This window comes from Nothoprocta perdicaria, unplaced genomic scaffold (genome assembly GCF_003342845.1).
Source record: "Nothoprocta perdicaria isolate Ctin4 unplaced genomic scaffold, notPer1 scaffold_30, whole genome shotgun sequence".
In the NCBI taxonomy this organism is placed as follows: domain Eukaryota; kingdom Metazoa; phylum Chordata; class Aves; order Tinamiformes; family Tinamidae; genus Nothoprocta; species Nothoprocta perdicaria.
This window is the reverse complement of record NW_020455533.1, coordinates 5,300,332-5,315,919: the sequence shown is the minus strand read 5'-3', so window position 1 is coordinate 5,315,919 and position 15,588 is coordinate 5,300,332. Positions and strand designations below refer to the sequence as shown.

At 58.0% G+C, this 15,588-nt stretch overlaps 1 protein-coding gene across 1 annotated transcript in view; it reads left to right on the top strand.

Annotated features, from left to right (window-relative positions):
• ANKRD11 (ankyrin repeat domain 11) overlaps nt 1-15,588 on the top strand; it is a 56,551-nt gene that overhangs the window by 37,627 nt on the left and 3,336 nt on the right. The window contains exons 2-8 of the mRNA XM_026042413.1: nt 480-624; nt 1,797-1,935; nt 5,498-5,668; nt 6,182-6,385; nt 8,069-8,211; nt 8,537-8,684; nt 9,516-15,588. The exon at nt 9,516-15,588 is cut by the window's right edge and continues 709 nt beyond it. Of these exons, the coding sequence (XP_025898198.1) occupies nt 538-624; nt 1,797-1,935; nt 5,498-5,668; nt 6,182-6,385; nt 8,069-8,211; nt 8,537-8,684; nt 9,516-15,588 (6,965 nt within the window). The 5' untranslated portion in view covers nt 480-537. The remainder of the gene's footprint in view (nt 1-479; nt 625-1,796; nt 1,936-5,497; nt 5,669-6,181; nt 6,386-8,068; nt 8,212-8,536; nt 8,685-9,515) is intronic.

Sequence of the window (15,588 nt, the reverse complement as noted above, 5' to 3'; positions counted from 1 at the left end):
CGCAGGGCCCCGCTGCCCCGGGGCRTCTCAGCCCGCCAGAGGGGAGGTTGTTGAGCCCCGGGAGGCCCTGCCCGCCCGGCCGCAGCCGCCCCGGCTGCTCTCGCTCCGCTCCCTGTTCAGATGTCACTTGTCTTTGCAGCGCTGTAACCAGGCAACCCGTGGCAGGAGCCGCCGCGCTCTTTGTTATCCCGCTGAACTGCCTCACCCGGCGGGCGGCAGCGCGGCCCCCTGCGCCGCGCACGTGCTGCCCCCGGCGCGGGGCCACCCAGAGCCCCAGGGAGCCCCACGCCGCGCAGCGCCCCGGCTGGGGCCGCATGTGAAGCCCTTCGAGGCTCCCCGTGACAGGAGGTGTACGTGGCACAACCGCCCGCTGCGGTGACACGTTGGTGGTGGTGGCCTCGGGTCACACTGGGCCCGCGGTGCCACTCTGCAACGCTCCCTGTGACCCCCCTAACTTCTCTCCTGCTCTCTCTCCGCAGACGGTTGATGATGAGGCGATGGCAGCATAAATGAAGATCAAGTAAGGAAGGCAGAACGATGCCCAAGGGTGGGTGTTCTAAAACACCACAGCCAGAAGACTTCTCCCTCAGCAACGACATGGTGGAGAAACAAACGGGGAAAAAGGTAGCGTGCCCTGCTTGCGCTCCCGCCCTCGCGCCCGCGGCTGCCCCATGCTGCACGTGCCGGCCGGTTCCTGGCACCTGGCACTGCCCCTGCTGCTCCCGGGGGCCCTGGTGCCTCGGCGRCTCCGGGGAAGCGCGGCGCCCACCTGGGACACGCTCCCGGCCCGGCCGCTCTCGGGGTTTTCGCTCTCTGCGTGAAGCCTTTGAGAGGGGAAGCAGTGYGGCGGTGGGCTGTGCCAGGGAGGCGCTTCCTCCTCTCCGTGCTGCATGCGGGCGCTGGGGCACCTTGTCCTGCTCCCAGGAGCAGCTGCCCGGGAGCCGCTGCCGGTTGCTCCCAGGAAGCGGCTGCTTTGGGGCTTGAACTGAGCTATCGAGAGGAGGATGCTGCCATGGAAGATGGTTTTAAGGATAAGGCAGTTCATGCCTCTCCCCTCTAGTGCCCCAAACTCCTGTCGGTGGGGCAGCTCCCCCCGAGCTAGAAACAGCTCCTAGTCGAACAGGACCCCGCTCTTCGTTATGTAATTGGAAATAATCGCAGTGCAAAGTTCAAAAGAGGAAAAGGAGAAYGTGCCTTTTTTCAGGAATGTTATTCCCAGGCCCCCTCGGTTTCTCCATGGTCCCTTCAGGGYCGGATCTGAAGGCAGCTGCTTGGGGAACGAAGCGGGGCCCTTCGCGCCGCGCTGCAGCCAGGGGCTCKGGGGTCCCCCGTGCAGGGCACTGCCCAGCGGCCGGCGCGCTGTCGGGCTGAGGGGGGCAGGTTGTTTTGCTTCCTGTTCCAAAAGGGGATCCCTCCCCGGCCTGGCCCTTCCCTGGGTGCACGCAAGCATTTCCACCCGAATGGGGTGGCCAGGAGTGGAGAGCTGAGCAGGGCGCAGRGGGCAGCGGTGCCAAGAGCTGCGCCTCGGCACGGGGCCCTGCCGCCGGCACCCGCCGAGGAGCTGCTGCAAGAGAGCCCCGTGCCCCTGCAGAGCAGCGCAAAGACTGCGCGGAGAAGGGGCTGTAAAAGCATCGGCCGTGGGGCTGCCTGCTGTGGCACCCTGAAGTCCTCCTGCAGGGAGGAYGGGCCGTGTCCTGCTTGAGTTTGCACCCCGGCGCACAGAGCGCTGGGGAGCAGCTGGCTACTGCTGCGAGACCCAGGCAAGGCCTTCGCTTACRTCTCCCTTTCCTTCCTAGGATAAAGATAAAGTTTCTCTGACCAAGACTCCCAAGTTGGACCGGAATGATGGCGGCAAAGAGGTGAAAGAGAGAGCTACGAAGCGCAAGTTACCTTTCACTGTTGGAACAAATGGAGATCAAAAAGACTCGGATACAGGTACGGGAATTGCCTATTGCACTGTGCAAACGTGAGCCTGGCGCATGCACAGGGCGTGCGGGTATTCGTACTCCTCCCATTCATGCTTTGTGGTAATTGGGCTTGAAAATTCTGCTGGAGGGCTTTGCTGTCCTGGAGCTGCRACGCTGTCTGCTGTCGAGGCGCGTGCAGGCATTGCCGAGCAAACACCAAGGTGCCTGCTAAACGGTGCYGATGTGCTGGGTGCCTCGCTGCGTGGGATGGACCCGTGTTTGCCCCGTTTTGCCCGTTTTTCTGGAGACCGCGGCGGGCGCGTGTGTAGCTGTTGTGCAGCCAAGCTGCTCGTCCTTGGTGGCAGCGGCAGCGCGGTGCCACGTGGCAGGTCCTGGGGGAAGGTGCTGCCTCGGGCGCTGGCTGGTTCTGCCCTGGTTAGGCAGGGTGCCCGGGAAGCGGCGTGGCAGAGTCCTAGCCCTGAGCTTGATTGCAGTGCTGTGTGCTGGACAGCAAAGCTAGGGCAGGCACAGGTAACAGACGGGGTTGCCGAGTGTTTCGGCAGTGACGCGAAGACCTGCTGGGTTTGTTACGGAGGCCGCTCTGCCTTCACATGGCGCTTTTGGAGGGATGCACTGAGGCGATCTCGGTCTCCGTCTGCTCTTACTTGCACAATGTGGCTGCGCCGTGATGCTGATCCGAGTGCTGTGATGCTGGTCCGAGTGTCATGATGCTGGTCCGTGCGCCGTGATGCCGATCCGTGCGCCGCGATGCTGATCTGAGTGCCACGATGTTGATCCGAGTGCCGCGATGCTGATCTGAGTGCCACGATGTTGATTCGAGTGCCACGGTGCTGATCTGAGCGCCACGATGTTGATCCGAGTGCCGTGATGCTGATCTGAGCGCCACGATGTTGATCCGAGTGCCGCGATGCTGATCTGAGCGCCACGATGTTGATCCGAGTGCCGTGATGCTGATCTGAGTGCCACGATGTTGATCCGAGTGCTGCGATGCTGATCTGAGCGCCGCGATGCCGGTCCGAGTGCCCCGATGCTGATCCAAGTGCCGTCAGCGCTGCGCCAAGGCTGCTCTTCCCTGAGCCGTTCTTGCCCCGGGCAGAAGGTGCTGCCCATGGCCGCCTGGGCCCAGCTGCTTCCGCGTCAGCTCTTAACATCCTCTCCTTCAGAACGGCTTCTGGAGCCGAARCTCTGGCTTCTTTGGAGTTAACTAAATTGTCTTAAAAACCAAATAGCATGAAACTGGAAGCCTGCAGCCCRTGCACGTCCCGGGGCCGGCGCTGTGGGCGCAGCCTCTCCCTCCCGGGGCTTCCTCCTGCTCCTCCGGGGTGCAGCGGCTGCCGTGGCCACGGGTGCAGCGCAGGGCACAGCGCTGCCGCCTGCCTCACGGGCCGCCTCAGAGGCTGCAGCTCTGCCCGCTCCTGTGCCAGGGCACAGGGCCTGCGCCTGAGAGCCTCTGCAGGGTTGTTCATGGCCAGTGCCGAGGCAGCTGTTCCTGGCGACCCCTCGGTTGCTCTTGCAAAGTGGAGGACACAGAGTGAGTGCCCTGCATGCGAGCGGCATCCGCGAGTTGTGCTGTGCTTAAACCTGCGCCTAGGAGCTGATGCGCTCCCAAGGCGTCACATTTCCTGCAGCCTCTGCAGTGCTCCCAGGTCTTGGCACGGTCAGGAGTGTCCYTTGCGTCGGGAGCAGCCTTGGTGTCCGCCCCGCAGGTGACACGGGGTGTTCTCGGCTCGCCAGGACCGCTCGGACCTGGTGCCRAGTGGGGTGCAAGGCCATTGCGTGCGGCCTCCCTTCAGCACCCGGGCGAGGAGCTGCGGGGCCGCCCGCTGCTCGCGGGCCGCTCGGTGCCGCTGCAGGACCGGCCTCAAGGAAATGAGGAAGAGTCCGTGCTTGCTCCGTGCTCGCCGCTCCGGTGGGCAACCAAGCGGGACCATCGGGAATGTCCCCAAGCCTCTCCTTGGCAACATCCGTGTGTCGGCTGGGGGCAACGCAGGAGCTGTGTGGTTTCACGACATGTCTTTCTTGACACATGCCTATCCATTCCTTTTATTTTCCCGCAGGGACAGGTGAGGTTGAGTGCAGCCGGTGGAGGCTGCTCCCGCGAGGGGCGTTTGTGTGGCCGCAGCTCGCACGGGCTGCAGCCACGGGCTGAGCGTGAGGCTGCTGCTGGGCAGAGCCAGGGCTGCCCGGTGCCCCAGGCCGGGCTGGGCAGGGGAGCCCAGCGTGGGGACCAGGACCCCCGCTCAGGGACAGGGCTGCTGCCGCCCGTGAGCTCGGTGGAGCCCCCGTGTTGTGTCACACACGTGTGCAGGACGGACACGGGCATCAGTCCGTTCTGCTTGTGTCCATGCAACCCCCCGGACCCGCACGTCCTGCCGCTGCCCGGCTCGAGGCCGCCCCAGGGGCTGGCAGGGCCCTGGGCCCGCTTGCATTAAGCCGGTGTCACCAGCTTGTCCCCTGCGCTGCAGAGCTGGGCTCGCTCTGCCGCCAGGCCGACGCGCTGGGTTCGCTCCTCGCGGCGCAGGGAGGCCGGGGCAGGGCGCCCGTGTGCCCGGTGCGGTGCCGCCGGCTGCGGTGCTGCCCGGCTGCTGGTCCGCGCCGCACAGGCCATGGTTGCAGTGGCACAGGGAGCCGGTCGCCTGTGTGTGGTGACACCTTTTCAGCATCTCGGGCCGCCGTTCGTGCCCCTCGACCCCAGTCGCAGCAGCGCCGCGTGCGCAGGCAGGAGGGGCTCCCGCGCGCGTGGGCCCCGCGGCCCTCGGTGCCTTTGCGCCTGGGGCGTTGGGACGCCCGGAGGTGGCCGTGCCACCTGGCAGGTGCCGTGATCCGCTGGGAAGGCAGCTGGCCTGCTCTTTGCTCACGCTGTGCCTCGGTGCCGCGGGCTCCCCCGCTCCCTGCAGCAGCGGCAGTCGGGCCGCCCGGCCCTCCTCGCGCGCTGAACACTTGCCGAGAGCAAACGAGAAAGCCGCCTGAGGAAGGCCCCGGGCTGGGGCTGCGCCGGGGCCGGGCCCTGGCCTCGCGGCCGCGCCGTGCGGCAGGAGCGGCGCAGCGAGGCGAGCTGCGTGCGGCGGCGCGGGGCGAGCCGGCGGCGCGTCTCGCGAGCGCTCTCTGTTGATGCTTTTAGATGCCTCCAGTTCTGTCCATGCCGTGGTGGCATAAGGCCGTGCTCGCTCCTCCAAGCACCATGGCATGACATGGAGGCTCCTAGAAGCAAGATGGCAGGTACGGTACTGGCAGCGGCCGCCGTAGGGACCCGCTTCTGCTGCCTCTTGCGCTGCTCTTGGAAGGCGGGGGGAGAAGGGAGCCACCGAGGGAGGGGGACAGAGCTTGGAAAACAAGGAAAACGGTTGACAGGTGCCCCGCGCCGGGAGAGGCCCAGGTAAGGTGCCCCTCGGGCCGGTGCCGGCGGAGCGAGGACGTTTCCTTCACCAGACACTGCCTGAATGTGTGACAAGCCCCAGTGCACTTGGAGAGCTGCCCCGAGCGCCTGGCTCGGCAGCGGAGGTGGCGCTCGGTTCTGGGCACGGTCGTGGGTGAAACCTTCCCGTCTTTTGTGTCTCGTTGCCTCGCAGAGAAGCAGGGCCCCGAGCGGAAGCGGATCAAGAAGGAGCCCGCCACGCGCAAGCCCGGCCTGCTCTTCGGAATGGGCCTCTCCGGGATCCGGGCCGGCTACCCGCTCTCCGAGCGCCAGCAAGTCGCTCTGCTCATGCAGATGACAGCGGAGGAATCTGCAAACAGCCCAGGTGAGAGCAGGGCGCGGGCGGGCGTTTGGAGCACCGATGTGCTGCATCTGCTCCTGAATCCCGTGCCCTCAGTGCCAGGGATGAGGTTTAGGGCACGGAGATGCAATGTCTGCTCCTGAATCAAGTGCCCTCAGTGCCAGGGATGAGGTTTAGAGCATGGAGGTGCAACGTCTGCTCCTGAATCCTGTGCACTCGGTGCCAGGGATGAAGTTTAGAGCATGGAGGTGCAGTGTCTGCTCCTGAATCCCGTGCTGTCGGCGCCAGGGATGAGGTTTAGAGCAGGGAAGTGCAGCGCCTGCTTCTGATCACGGCGTTGCGGCCCCCAGCCTCCCCAGTTCTCCCTGGCCCTGCAGCCCACAGTTAGCGCGGGTGCGACGGGCACCGTCTGTCCTCCACCCGCCGCCTCCCCACACGTCCAGCCGAGAGGCACCAGGAATTGYATTGCAAGAGCTCCCTCTAAGGGCTCCGGCCTGCGAGCGGCAGCTCCTGACACCGTTTCTCTCCCCYCTACAGTTGACACAACACCAAAGCATCCCTCTCAGTCCACAGTTTGTCAGAAGGGAACTCCTAACTCTGCCTCCAAAACCAAAGATAAAGTAAACAAGAGAAACGAGCGGGGAGAGACGCGGCTGCACCGCGCCGCCATCCGGGGGGACGCCCGGCGCATCAAGGAGCTCATTATCGAGGGCGCAGACGTCAATGTGAAGGACTTCGCGGGTAAGGGACCCTCTCTGTGTGCCCACAACGGGCCCCTCCATCTCTTGCTGCTTCCCTCCCATGTGGGCTCACCTTGGAAGTCCGGGGGAGGGTTTGTAARGGGAGGTGGGCTGGTTTCACTCTGTTTCATCTGAAACGTAAGAAATTGTATGCACAAAAATATTGGAAACGCAAGATTTGTAGAAGTGCCACTCCAGTGTTGAATGGGGGACAGCTGCAGCCCTTGGATGGTGTTTTGCACGTGCAGACATGAGCGTGCAGCCGACGGGAGCTGTGCTCGGCACACCGTGCTCCGGGCAGCCGAGCTGCTCCAGAGGCAAATCCATACTGGAAAGTGCTCAGAGCTTTCAGAGCCTCGGAGCTCTCTGAACCTCGGAGCTTTCCGAAGCTCGGAGCTTTCCAAACCTCGGAGCTTCCCGAAGCCGGCTCCTCGCCCAGCCGGGGCAGGGCGCAGGCTGCGGGGTGGCCCCTTTGGCCGAGCCCCGGGCAGGGCTCAGCCCCGCAGCAGAACAGCAGTCGTGAGAAGCACCACGTTGCTCCCGCACTYCCGCGCGCTTCCAAGAGCTCGGTTTGCCCTCCGCTGCTCTCCTAGCACGATTTGCTGGCTATAAATAGCGCTGCGTGTTCCTGCTCCCGCGTGATTCATATCAGCRCTGGCCCCGAGCATCGGCTTGCTGAACTTGCCGCAGGTGCCCGCTGCAGGGCCRTGCCGAGGCTCCCACGGCGCTATCAGCAACGCGCCTGCGGCTGCCCGGGGGACTTCAAAACAGTTTGGGCTTAAAAATAGGCTGTTTGAGCGTGATAAAGTGGTGTGCTCGGTGCTCTCGGAGGCTTGTTTGGGAAGCGGAGCGCGGCCCCTGCGCAGCGCTGCTGCCCGTGGCGCCCGGAGCGGCGCCTGTTTGCACGGGCAGAGCCGCCTGCTTTGGGAAGCGGGTGGAAAACACCGGCCAGGGCCGTGGGGCCGCGGGGGGGACGTGTCGGGGGAGCTGCTGCAGCTCCGCTCCCGCCGACGAGTGGGAGCCGGGACAGGACCCGAGACCTGCCTGCCAGCAGCAGTTCGCTCCATCCCCCGCATAAAACACAGCCTTTGGACTTCCAGGATTTCCCTGGGGATGGTTCCCGTGCTGCTACCAAAGGGAATCACAGAATGGTTGAGGTTGGAAGGGACCTCTAGAGATCACCCAGTCCAGCCCCCTGCTCCAGCAGGGACACCCAGAGCACAGGGTGGCATCCAGATGGGTTCTGAAGACCTCCAGAGCAGGAGCCTCCACAGCCTCCSTGGGCAGCCTGTGCCAGGGCTCTGTCACCCTCACAGCAAAGAAGTTCCTCCTCACATGGAGATGGAACTGCCTGGGTTTCAATGTATACCCATTGTATACAATGTCCTGTCACTTGTCCTGTCACTGGCCACCACTGAGCAGAGCTTGGCCCCTTCCTGTCTGCATTCCCCCTTCGTGTACTTGTCCATAATCAGATCCCCAGGGAAGAGGAGATGGTTTCACCCCACGAGTACTTGGGGCTCCAGGTTTCTTGTGCAGAGAGTCCTCACCATGGGCACTGCTCAGGGCCACAGCCCCTCACACGCACTGGCAGCTCCACCTGCGGGGCACGGAGGATGGGTTTTGCTGTTCTTAATTTCTCCCCATGCTGACGTGCACGTGACGAGTGTGCGCTTGCTTGCAGGCTGGACGGCGCTGCACGAGGCGTGCAACCGGGGCTACTACGACGTCGCGAAGCAGCTGCTCGCCGCGGGCGCCGAGGTCAACACGAAGGGCTTGGACGACGACACCCCGCTGCACGATGCAGCCAATAACGGGCACTTCAAGGTTGGCTTTTGTTGGATTTCATGCCTGGCTTTTAATGAGAATTTTTCTTCCGAGGTGGGAAGACAGGCAGTGTAGCTTTGCCTTCATCTCTCTTTTTCTTCTTCTTTCTCTCCTGCCCAAATTAATTCAYGTTATCGTTTCTTGTCTTCTTTCTTCCTCACTGATTCTTGCTGTCCTAAGGCCTGTCCTTYGGCCTGAGGAGAGGCCGCTCTGTAGCTCAAGAACATCCTCCTTTTTCTTGCATATCTGAAAGCTCTGCAGAAAGCCTGGAACTGAAACCTCTTTCTGAGCATCTTCATGTTCAAGTCTCATTTTCTGTTTTCAGGTGGTGAAATTGCTGTTACATTATGGAGGGAATCCCCATCAAAGCAACAGGAAGGGAGAGACACCGTTGAAAGTAGCTAATTCCCCCACCATGGTGAATCTACTCCTGGGCAAGACCACGTATCCCTCTAGTGAAGAGAGCTCAACAGGTGAGATGGACATTTGTGTGAATGTGGGAGCGATGTTTGTGGCCTGCAGCTGTCTGATAATACAGATACAGTGAAGTTAGACTCTTGTCAGACTGTTGTCAGAATATCTGCACGCTGCCGTCACGGTCAGGAGTCCGTCTGTAGCTCTACCTCTCCCATCCAGACAACATAASTACCAGCCTTTAGCTCTAGCTGTTGGCCCTGATCCGTTGAGATCACTTGCCTRGTGCAATCGAGATGTAGGATTGGAAGCCAATTGCACGTAAACGGACGTCTTACCTTTAAAATGCCAGTAATATCCCTGCTTGTTCACAGAAAGGCAGGGGTGTGAGGGATGCGTGTGCATCCATCCCTCCCCAGCTTGGAAGGCGAGCTCTGCTCTCTGGTGCTGCCACTTCCAGCTGCGCTCCTGGGCCCTGGAGCGCCTGCGTGGGGCTGGGTGCCCCGGCAGAGCCTGCCCTGCCAGTGCCGCCGCCGTGGCTGTCCTGCACGGCAGAGGCTGCAGCTTTTAGGCASTTCTCAGAGGAGGAAACACTGAAGCCTTATGGGGAGTCCTGGCCTGCTACTCTTTTTGCACCATCCCGATCCTGTTAACCGTTTTTTCTCCGGATGCGAACATCCCTCGCAGGTTTGGTGCTGAGCAGCTCTGCCTTTCCAAAGGATCTTCCGACGGGTATTGTGAGCTCTCAGCTGCACACTCGGCAAAGGCCGGGRGGGCCACGGGGCGGCAGGGCTGTCCCCACGGGCTGGTGGTCACTGCAGCAGCCTGGGGTGATGCTCCCTCCCCAGGGCTGCTCCGAGGCCTAACGCGTTCTTCTCTTCTCTCTGCAGAGACCTCGGAAGAGGAGGACGCCCCTTCCTTCGCTCCCTCCAGCTCTGTTGATGGCAATAACACAGACTCAGAGTTCGAGAAGGGTTTGAAGCATAAGCCCAAGGCCCAGGAGCCCCCCAAGACCATCACCCCCGTGAAGGATGAGTATGAGTTTGATGAGGACGATGAGCAGGACCGGGTACCGCCAGTCGATGACAAACATTTGCTGAAAAAGGATTACAGAAAAGAGACTAAAGCAAACAGTTTCATTTCCATACCCAAAATGGAAGTGAAAACGTATACTAAAAATAACACAATTACACCAAAGAAAGCTGCCCACCGCATCCTATCGGACAGCTCGGATGAGGAGGAGACTAACGTTGCTGTGGGCACCACGGAGAAGCTGCGACTTTCGACCCACTCGATATTGCCCAGCAGCAAGATCCGGGAGCCCGCCAGCACCAAGGCACAGAAGGAGAAGAGCAAAGTAAAAAAGAAGCGGAAGAAGGAGACTAAAAGCAAAGAGGTTCGGTTTGGCAAAAAAAATGACAAATTTTGTTCCTCTGAATCAGAGAGTGAAAACGTGGAGAGTGAGGAGGATGATAGAGACTCTCTTCAGAGCTCTAGCTGTGTAAAGGACTCCAGGCTAGTGCTAAAGGAATCCTCCTTGTTTAACTCTCTGTCTGCCTCATCGACCTCTTCTCACGGGAGTTTAGCGTCCCAAAAACATAATGCTAATCTTACAGAACAGCACTCCAAGCACTGGAGGACGGACAATTGGAAAACCATATCTTCCCCCGCTTGGTCCGATGTCAGTTCCCTGTCGGACTCCACGAGGACGAGGCTGACGAGCGAGTCAGACTACTCGTCCGAGGAGTCCAGCTTAGAGTCGCTAAAGCCGGTCAGGAAGAAACCAGAGCACAAAAAGAAAAACAATCCACACAGCACTGTTTCGGAGAAGAAGAATTCATTCCATAGCAACGTGGATGGAGCAATTCCAAAGCTGGACAAGGAGGGGAAGGTTGTTAAAAAGCATAAAACAAAACACAAACATAAAAACAAGGATAAGGGACAGTGTCCCATCAGCCAAGACATTAAAATAATCAAAACGTTTTCGTTTGAGTTTGAGGACTCTAAGCAAAAGCCTGAGAAAGGCTTGATAGTAGAGACAGAAACTCCAGTCGAAAATAAATTGAAAGTATTAAAACACGAGCGGGAACATTGTAAGAAGGAAGAAAAACTCCCCAAAGGTAAAGTGGAGGAGAAGGAATGGTTGTTTAAAGATGAGACTGGAAAATCCTCGAAAGAGGAGAAATCGCTAAGAAAAGTCAAAGATGGTAGTAAAGACATAAGCAAATCCTTCAGAGAAGGATTGAGTAAATCAGAAAAAGAGAAGCCTGCAAAGGAGAAGTCTCCCAAAGAGGAGAAGCCCCGAATACACAAGGAGGAAAGAAAGAAGAAGTCCAAGGACAAGCAGTCCAAGTCGGAAAAGAAGAACGATCTGAAGGAGGAGAAAGCCTCTAAACTAGAGAAAGAAAAATCCTTCAAAGAAGAGAAAGAAAAATGCAAAAAAGAAAAAGTTTACAGGGATGAGTCTGGCTTTGACGAGTTTAATAACAAGGGCCAGTTTGCCGAAAGCGAGGACACAAAGTTCAGCCTCTCGGACGATCAGCAAGAGAGATGGTTCTCAGACCTGTCATCTGATTCCTCCTTCGATTTCAAGGGGGAAGATAGCTGGGATTCTCCAGTAACAGACTTCAGGGAGATGAAGAACGACACCRTGGCAAAATTAATCATAGAGCCCGTGAAAGAGGAAATTAAAGACAAGAAAAAGGAAAGCAAAACAAAGGAGAAGAAAGAATACAATGAGAAGCGTAATGAAAAGGACACTTTCTCAAAAAAGAAAGACAGGGACTACGTGGACAAAAACTCCGAGAAGAAGAAGGACCAAACTGAAAGACACAAAGTTCTTCCTAGTTACTTRCCTGAAAAGGACAAGAAAAGGAAGGATTCTGCAGAGAGTGTCAAAGAGAGAAAAGAAAAAGATACGGGCGAAACCAACAAAGACAGAAAAGATTCCTCTGATAGCTCTAAAGATAGAAAAGATGCCAAAAGTAAACAGGAGGAGCCCTATCGCGACGAATTTAAGGACTATGGTTGCGAAACGTTCTTCAAGGACAAGTCTGACCCCGAATTCAGCGGCAAAAATCTGGAGAGCTGGGATAGGCACCATTCCGGGAAGGAGAAGAAGGAGGCTCCCGAGAAGGAAAAAAAAGAAAAAACGAAGCCAGACAAATACAAGGACAAATCCAAAGAAGGAGACAAGGAGAAAAATGAAAAGGTTGCTCCTGAGAAAAACCTGAAAGACAAAGACCTGGAGAAGAGTTTCAAAGAGAAGAAAGAAACGAAAGAGAAGTACAAAGACCTGCACAACAAGGACAAGGAAAGGAAGAGTTCCTTCGACCAGGTTAAAGAAAAGAAAGAGAAAAACTTCTCCGTGGATAGAGAGGACTTCTCTGAGAAAAAGGAGGAGAAGAAGGGCAAGGAGAAGAGCTGGTACAGCATCGCGGACATCTTCACGGATGAAAGTGAGGACGAGAGGGATGATTACAGCCTGACGGGGTTCAAGGTCGGCGAGGCGGTTGGGAGTGAGCTGCATCGCCTGGACAGCCTGCAGGAGAAGGATGATGGGGCGGCCGCCGAGAAGGAGCTCTACAGCGACAAGCACCGCAAGTACTCCTCGGACAGGCAGCATTCGGGAGAAAAGCAGAAGGAGAAGGAGTCTAAGGAGAAGAAAAAGGACAAAGGCGCCTCGGACGGCGGGAAGGAGAAGAAGGAGAAAAACTCCTTCGAGAAACACAAAGAGAAGAAAGATTCATCAGAGAAGTACAAGGACAGGAAAGACAGAACATCCATAGACTCCACGCAGGAAAAGAAGAACAAGCAAAAGCTCCCCGAAAAAGCTGAAAAGAAACATGCCAGTGACGATAAGGGGAAAAACAAGCATAAGGAGAAGGCGGACAAAGAGCATTCCAAAGAGAAGAAGTCCTCCAAGGGAGGAGAATCCGAGAAGAGCCTGTTGGAAAAGCTGGAGGAGGAGGCTCTGAACGACTACAGAGATGACTCCAATGATAAAATCAGCGAAATCTCCTCCGACAGCTTCACAGATAGGGGACAAGATCCAGGACTGACCAGCCTGTTTGAATCTTCTAATATCTCTCTTACTGATGCCTCTGAAGAGAAATTCAAAGATTCTCTACCTTTGCCCTGCTTGCAGGACAAACTCAAGGAGAAGGAGAGACACAGGCATTCCTCCTCTTCATCGAAGAAAAGCCACGAGAAAGAAAAAGCAAAGAAGGAAAAGACGGAGAAAAAAGAAAAAGCGGAAGAATTTAAAGACTCCAGCAGCAGAAAGGATTCCACCCATTATGAAAAAGATTTCTCTGTGGATGGGGAGGCTTTTAGCGCTTCTTACAACATGAAGGCAGAGGCTGATGAAGAACCTGAAAAAAGCATTGATTACTTATTTTCTGAAAAGAAAGAAAAAAATGATTCTGAAAGAGAACTGTCGAAGAAGGCAGAAAAAGAAAAGACCTACGGTTCCAGCGCCATCAGCACAGTGAAAGAGAAAAAGAAGCGAGATAAGCACAAGGAGAAATGGAAAGAGGAAAAGGAAAAGCATAGGGACAAACATGCAGATGGTTTCTTTAAACATCACAAAGATGAACCGAAGTCGACGCTTAAAGACAAGGACAGTCCTCAAGTTACAGCCTTTAAGGATAAATCGAAGGAGGAAAGCCTCAAGTTTGGCGAAAGCAAGCTGAAGGAGAAACTCAAGGAAAACCAAGAGAAAGACAAGTCGGAGTCGATAAAAATCAGCAATGGAAATGAGAAGATAACCCTTTCCAAAGATACCGTCAAGAAAGACACCAGGCCGAGGGAGAAACTCCTGGGAGACGGGGATCTCATGATGACCAGCTTTGAGAGGATGTTGAGCCAGAAGGACCTGGAAATCGAGGAGCGCCACAAAAGGCACAAAGAGAGAATGAAGCAGATGGAGAAAATGCGACACAGGTCTGGGGACCCCAAGCTAAAGGACAAAATCAAAAGCGCCGAAGAGGTGCGCAAGAGGAGCCTGGATCTGGCAACCAAGAAGCCRTTAACGCTGGATACGCAGCTCAAGGACAAGAAAATTAAAGAGCTGGGTCCACTGACTCCTATACTGTCGCCGGACAGCAAGGCGCAGCCCGCCGTGGGGACGGATTCCAAAGACTGGATAACGGGCCCTCAGCTGAAGGAAATCCTTCCYGCGTCCCCCCGGCCGGATCAGAACCGGCCCACGGGCGTCCCCACGCCGGCCTCCGTGGTGTCGTGCCCGAGCTACGAGGAGGTGATGCAGACGCCGCGCACGCCGTCCTGCAGCAACGAGGACTACACAGACCTGATGTTCGAGTGCGCCGACTCGCAGCACTCGCTGCCCATCTCCACCATGTCCATGAACGCCTGCTCCCCATCCTTCTTTGACAGATATGCAAACGTCTCGAGCGGGCTCCCCGAGAACCCCAGTCAGACCCCGACACGGACCATACCCTCCACCAACCTCTACCGTTCCATCTCCGTTGATATCCGACGGCCGCCCGAGGAGGAATTCAGTGTCGGCGATAAATTTTTTAGGCAGCAAAGTGTCCCGGCAACGTCAAACTATGACTCTCCAGTGCAGCATCTAATGGAGGAGAAGGTTCCCCTTCCCCCTGTTCCTGCGGAGAAGTTCCAGTGTTTGTCTCCTGGGTATTACTCGCCTGATTATGGGGTTTCCTCACCTAAAGTGGAGGCTTTGCACTGTCCCCCGGGCGCCGTCAGCGGAGTTGCCCAGTCACCCGAAAGTGTCTTTTCTGGTTTACAAGCAAAATCCTCCCCTTCGCACAGGGACGAACTGCTGGCGCCTTCCGTGGAAAGCGCCCTTCCTCCTGACCTCGGCCTGCCGCTGGACACCACGGAAGAGCAGCAGGCCACCGCTTCCATCATGCCCCCAGAGCCTACCTTCTTGCCGCCCATTGAGGAGAACCATTTTAGTTCCGCCATGCCCGAGCAGAACAGCATGGACTGGGACAACCCTCCGCCGAGAAACGCCGATGCTGCCATTCCTCCCAGCCTCATGGGCACCCCGGCGGAGCACCCTCTCAACTGGCCCATGGGCTCAGAGCTCCTCATGAAATCTCCCCAGAGGTTTCCCGAGTCCCCCAAAGCTCCTCTCTGTTCCCTAGAACCAATTCATCCCACCCCGGTCGCCTTCATTCCCGCAGATGCTCCATACCCCGTTTCGCCCATATCTTACCCTCTGTCAGTGTCTGAACCGGGCCTTGAGGAAGTCAAGGAGGATGCTGAGGAAGCAGTTCCAGGAGAAATAGCCACCGCTGCGGATGAGCAGGCGCCCTATATGTCCCCCACTAGATTAGACACGTTCTTTAATAACTGCAAGCCTCTCCCAGAGGAAGCGCCCGAGATACCTCCAGAACCCCCTTGYATGCCCACAGAAACTCAGGCAGAAGTTGTTAAGACACCAGAAAACAACTACTTGGAGAGCAGTAACGCTGCGCCCGCAAATGCCGAGGAGCCCGTGACGTGGCCTGATCCGTTCACCAACACAGAAGATGATTTGGACCTTGGCCCCTTCTCACTCCCRGAGTTGCCGCTGCAGCCGAAAGATGTTCCAGAGACAGAGCTGACGGAAGCGGAGCCCGTGGAGGAGAGTCCYGTAGCGGCCTCGGAAGCGAGTGCCGGGGTCATCAAAGCGGGCGCATGTGCCGTAGCTTCCAGCGAGCAGGAGGAGCCGCCGGGCAGCCAGCCGGGAGCTGCGCTGCCTCTGGAGACGGAGCCGCACGCGGAGGAGCCCAAAGTGGAAGCGGCTGCTCAGGAGGCCCCCTCGGAAGTCCCAAGCACCCCTGAGGAGAAGGGCCCGGAGGACTCGGAAGCGCAGATCCTGCAGCAGAGCTCGGCGGAGGCTGCCCCGGCGGAGAGCAAGGAGGCGGAGGCCGCTGCCGAGGACGTGTCCGCGTGCGGCGCGGCGGCCGAGGGCGGCCCGCCGGGCTGCCC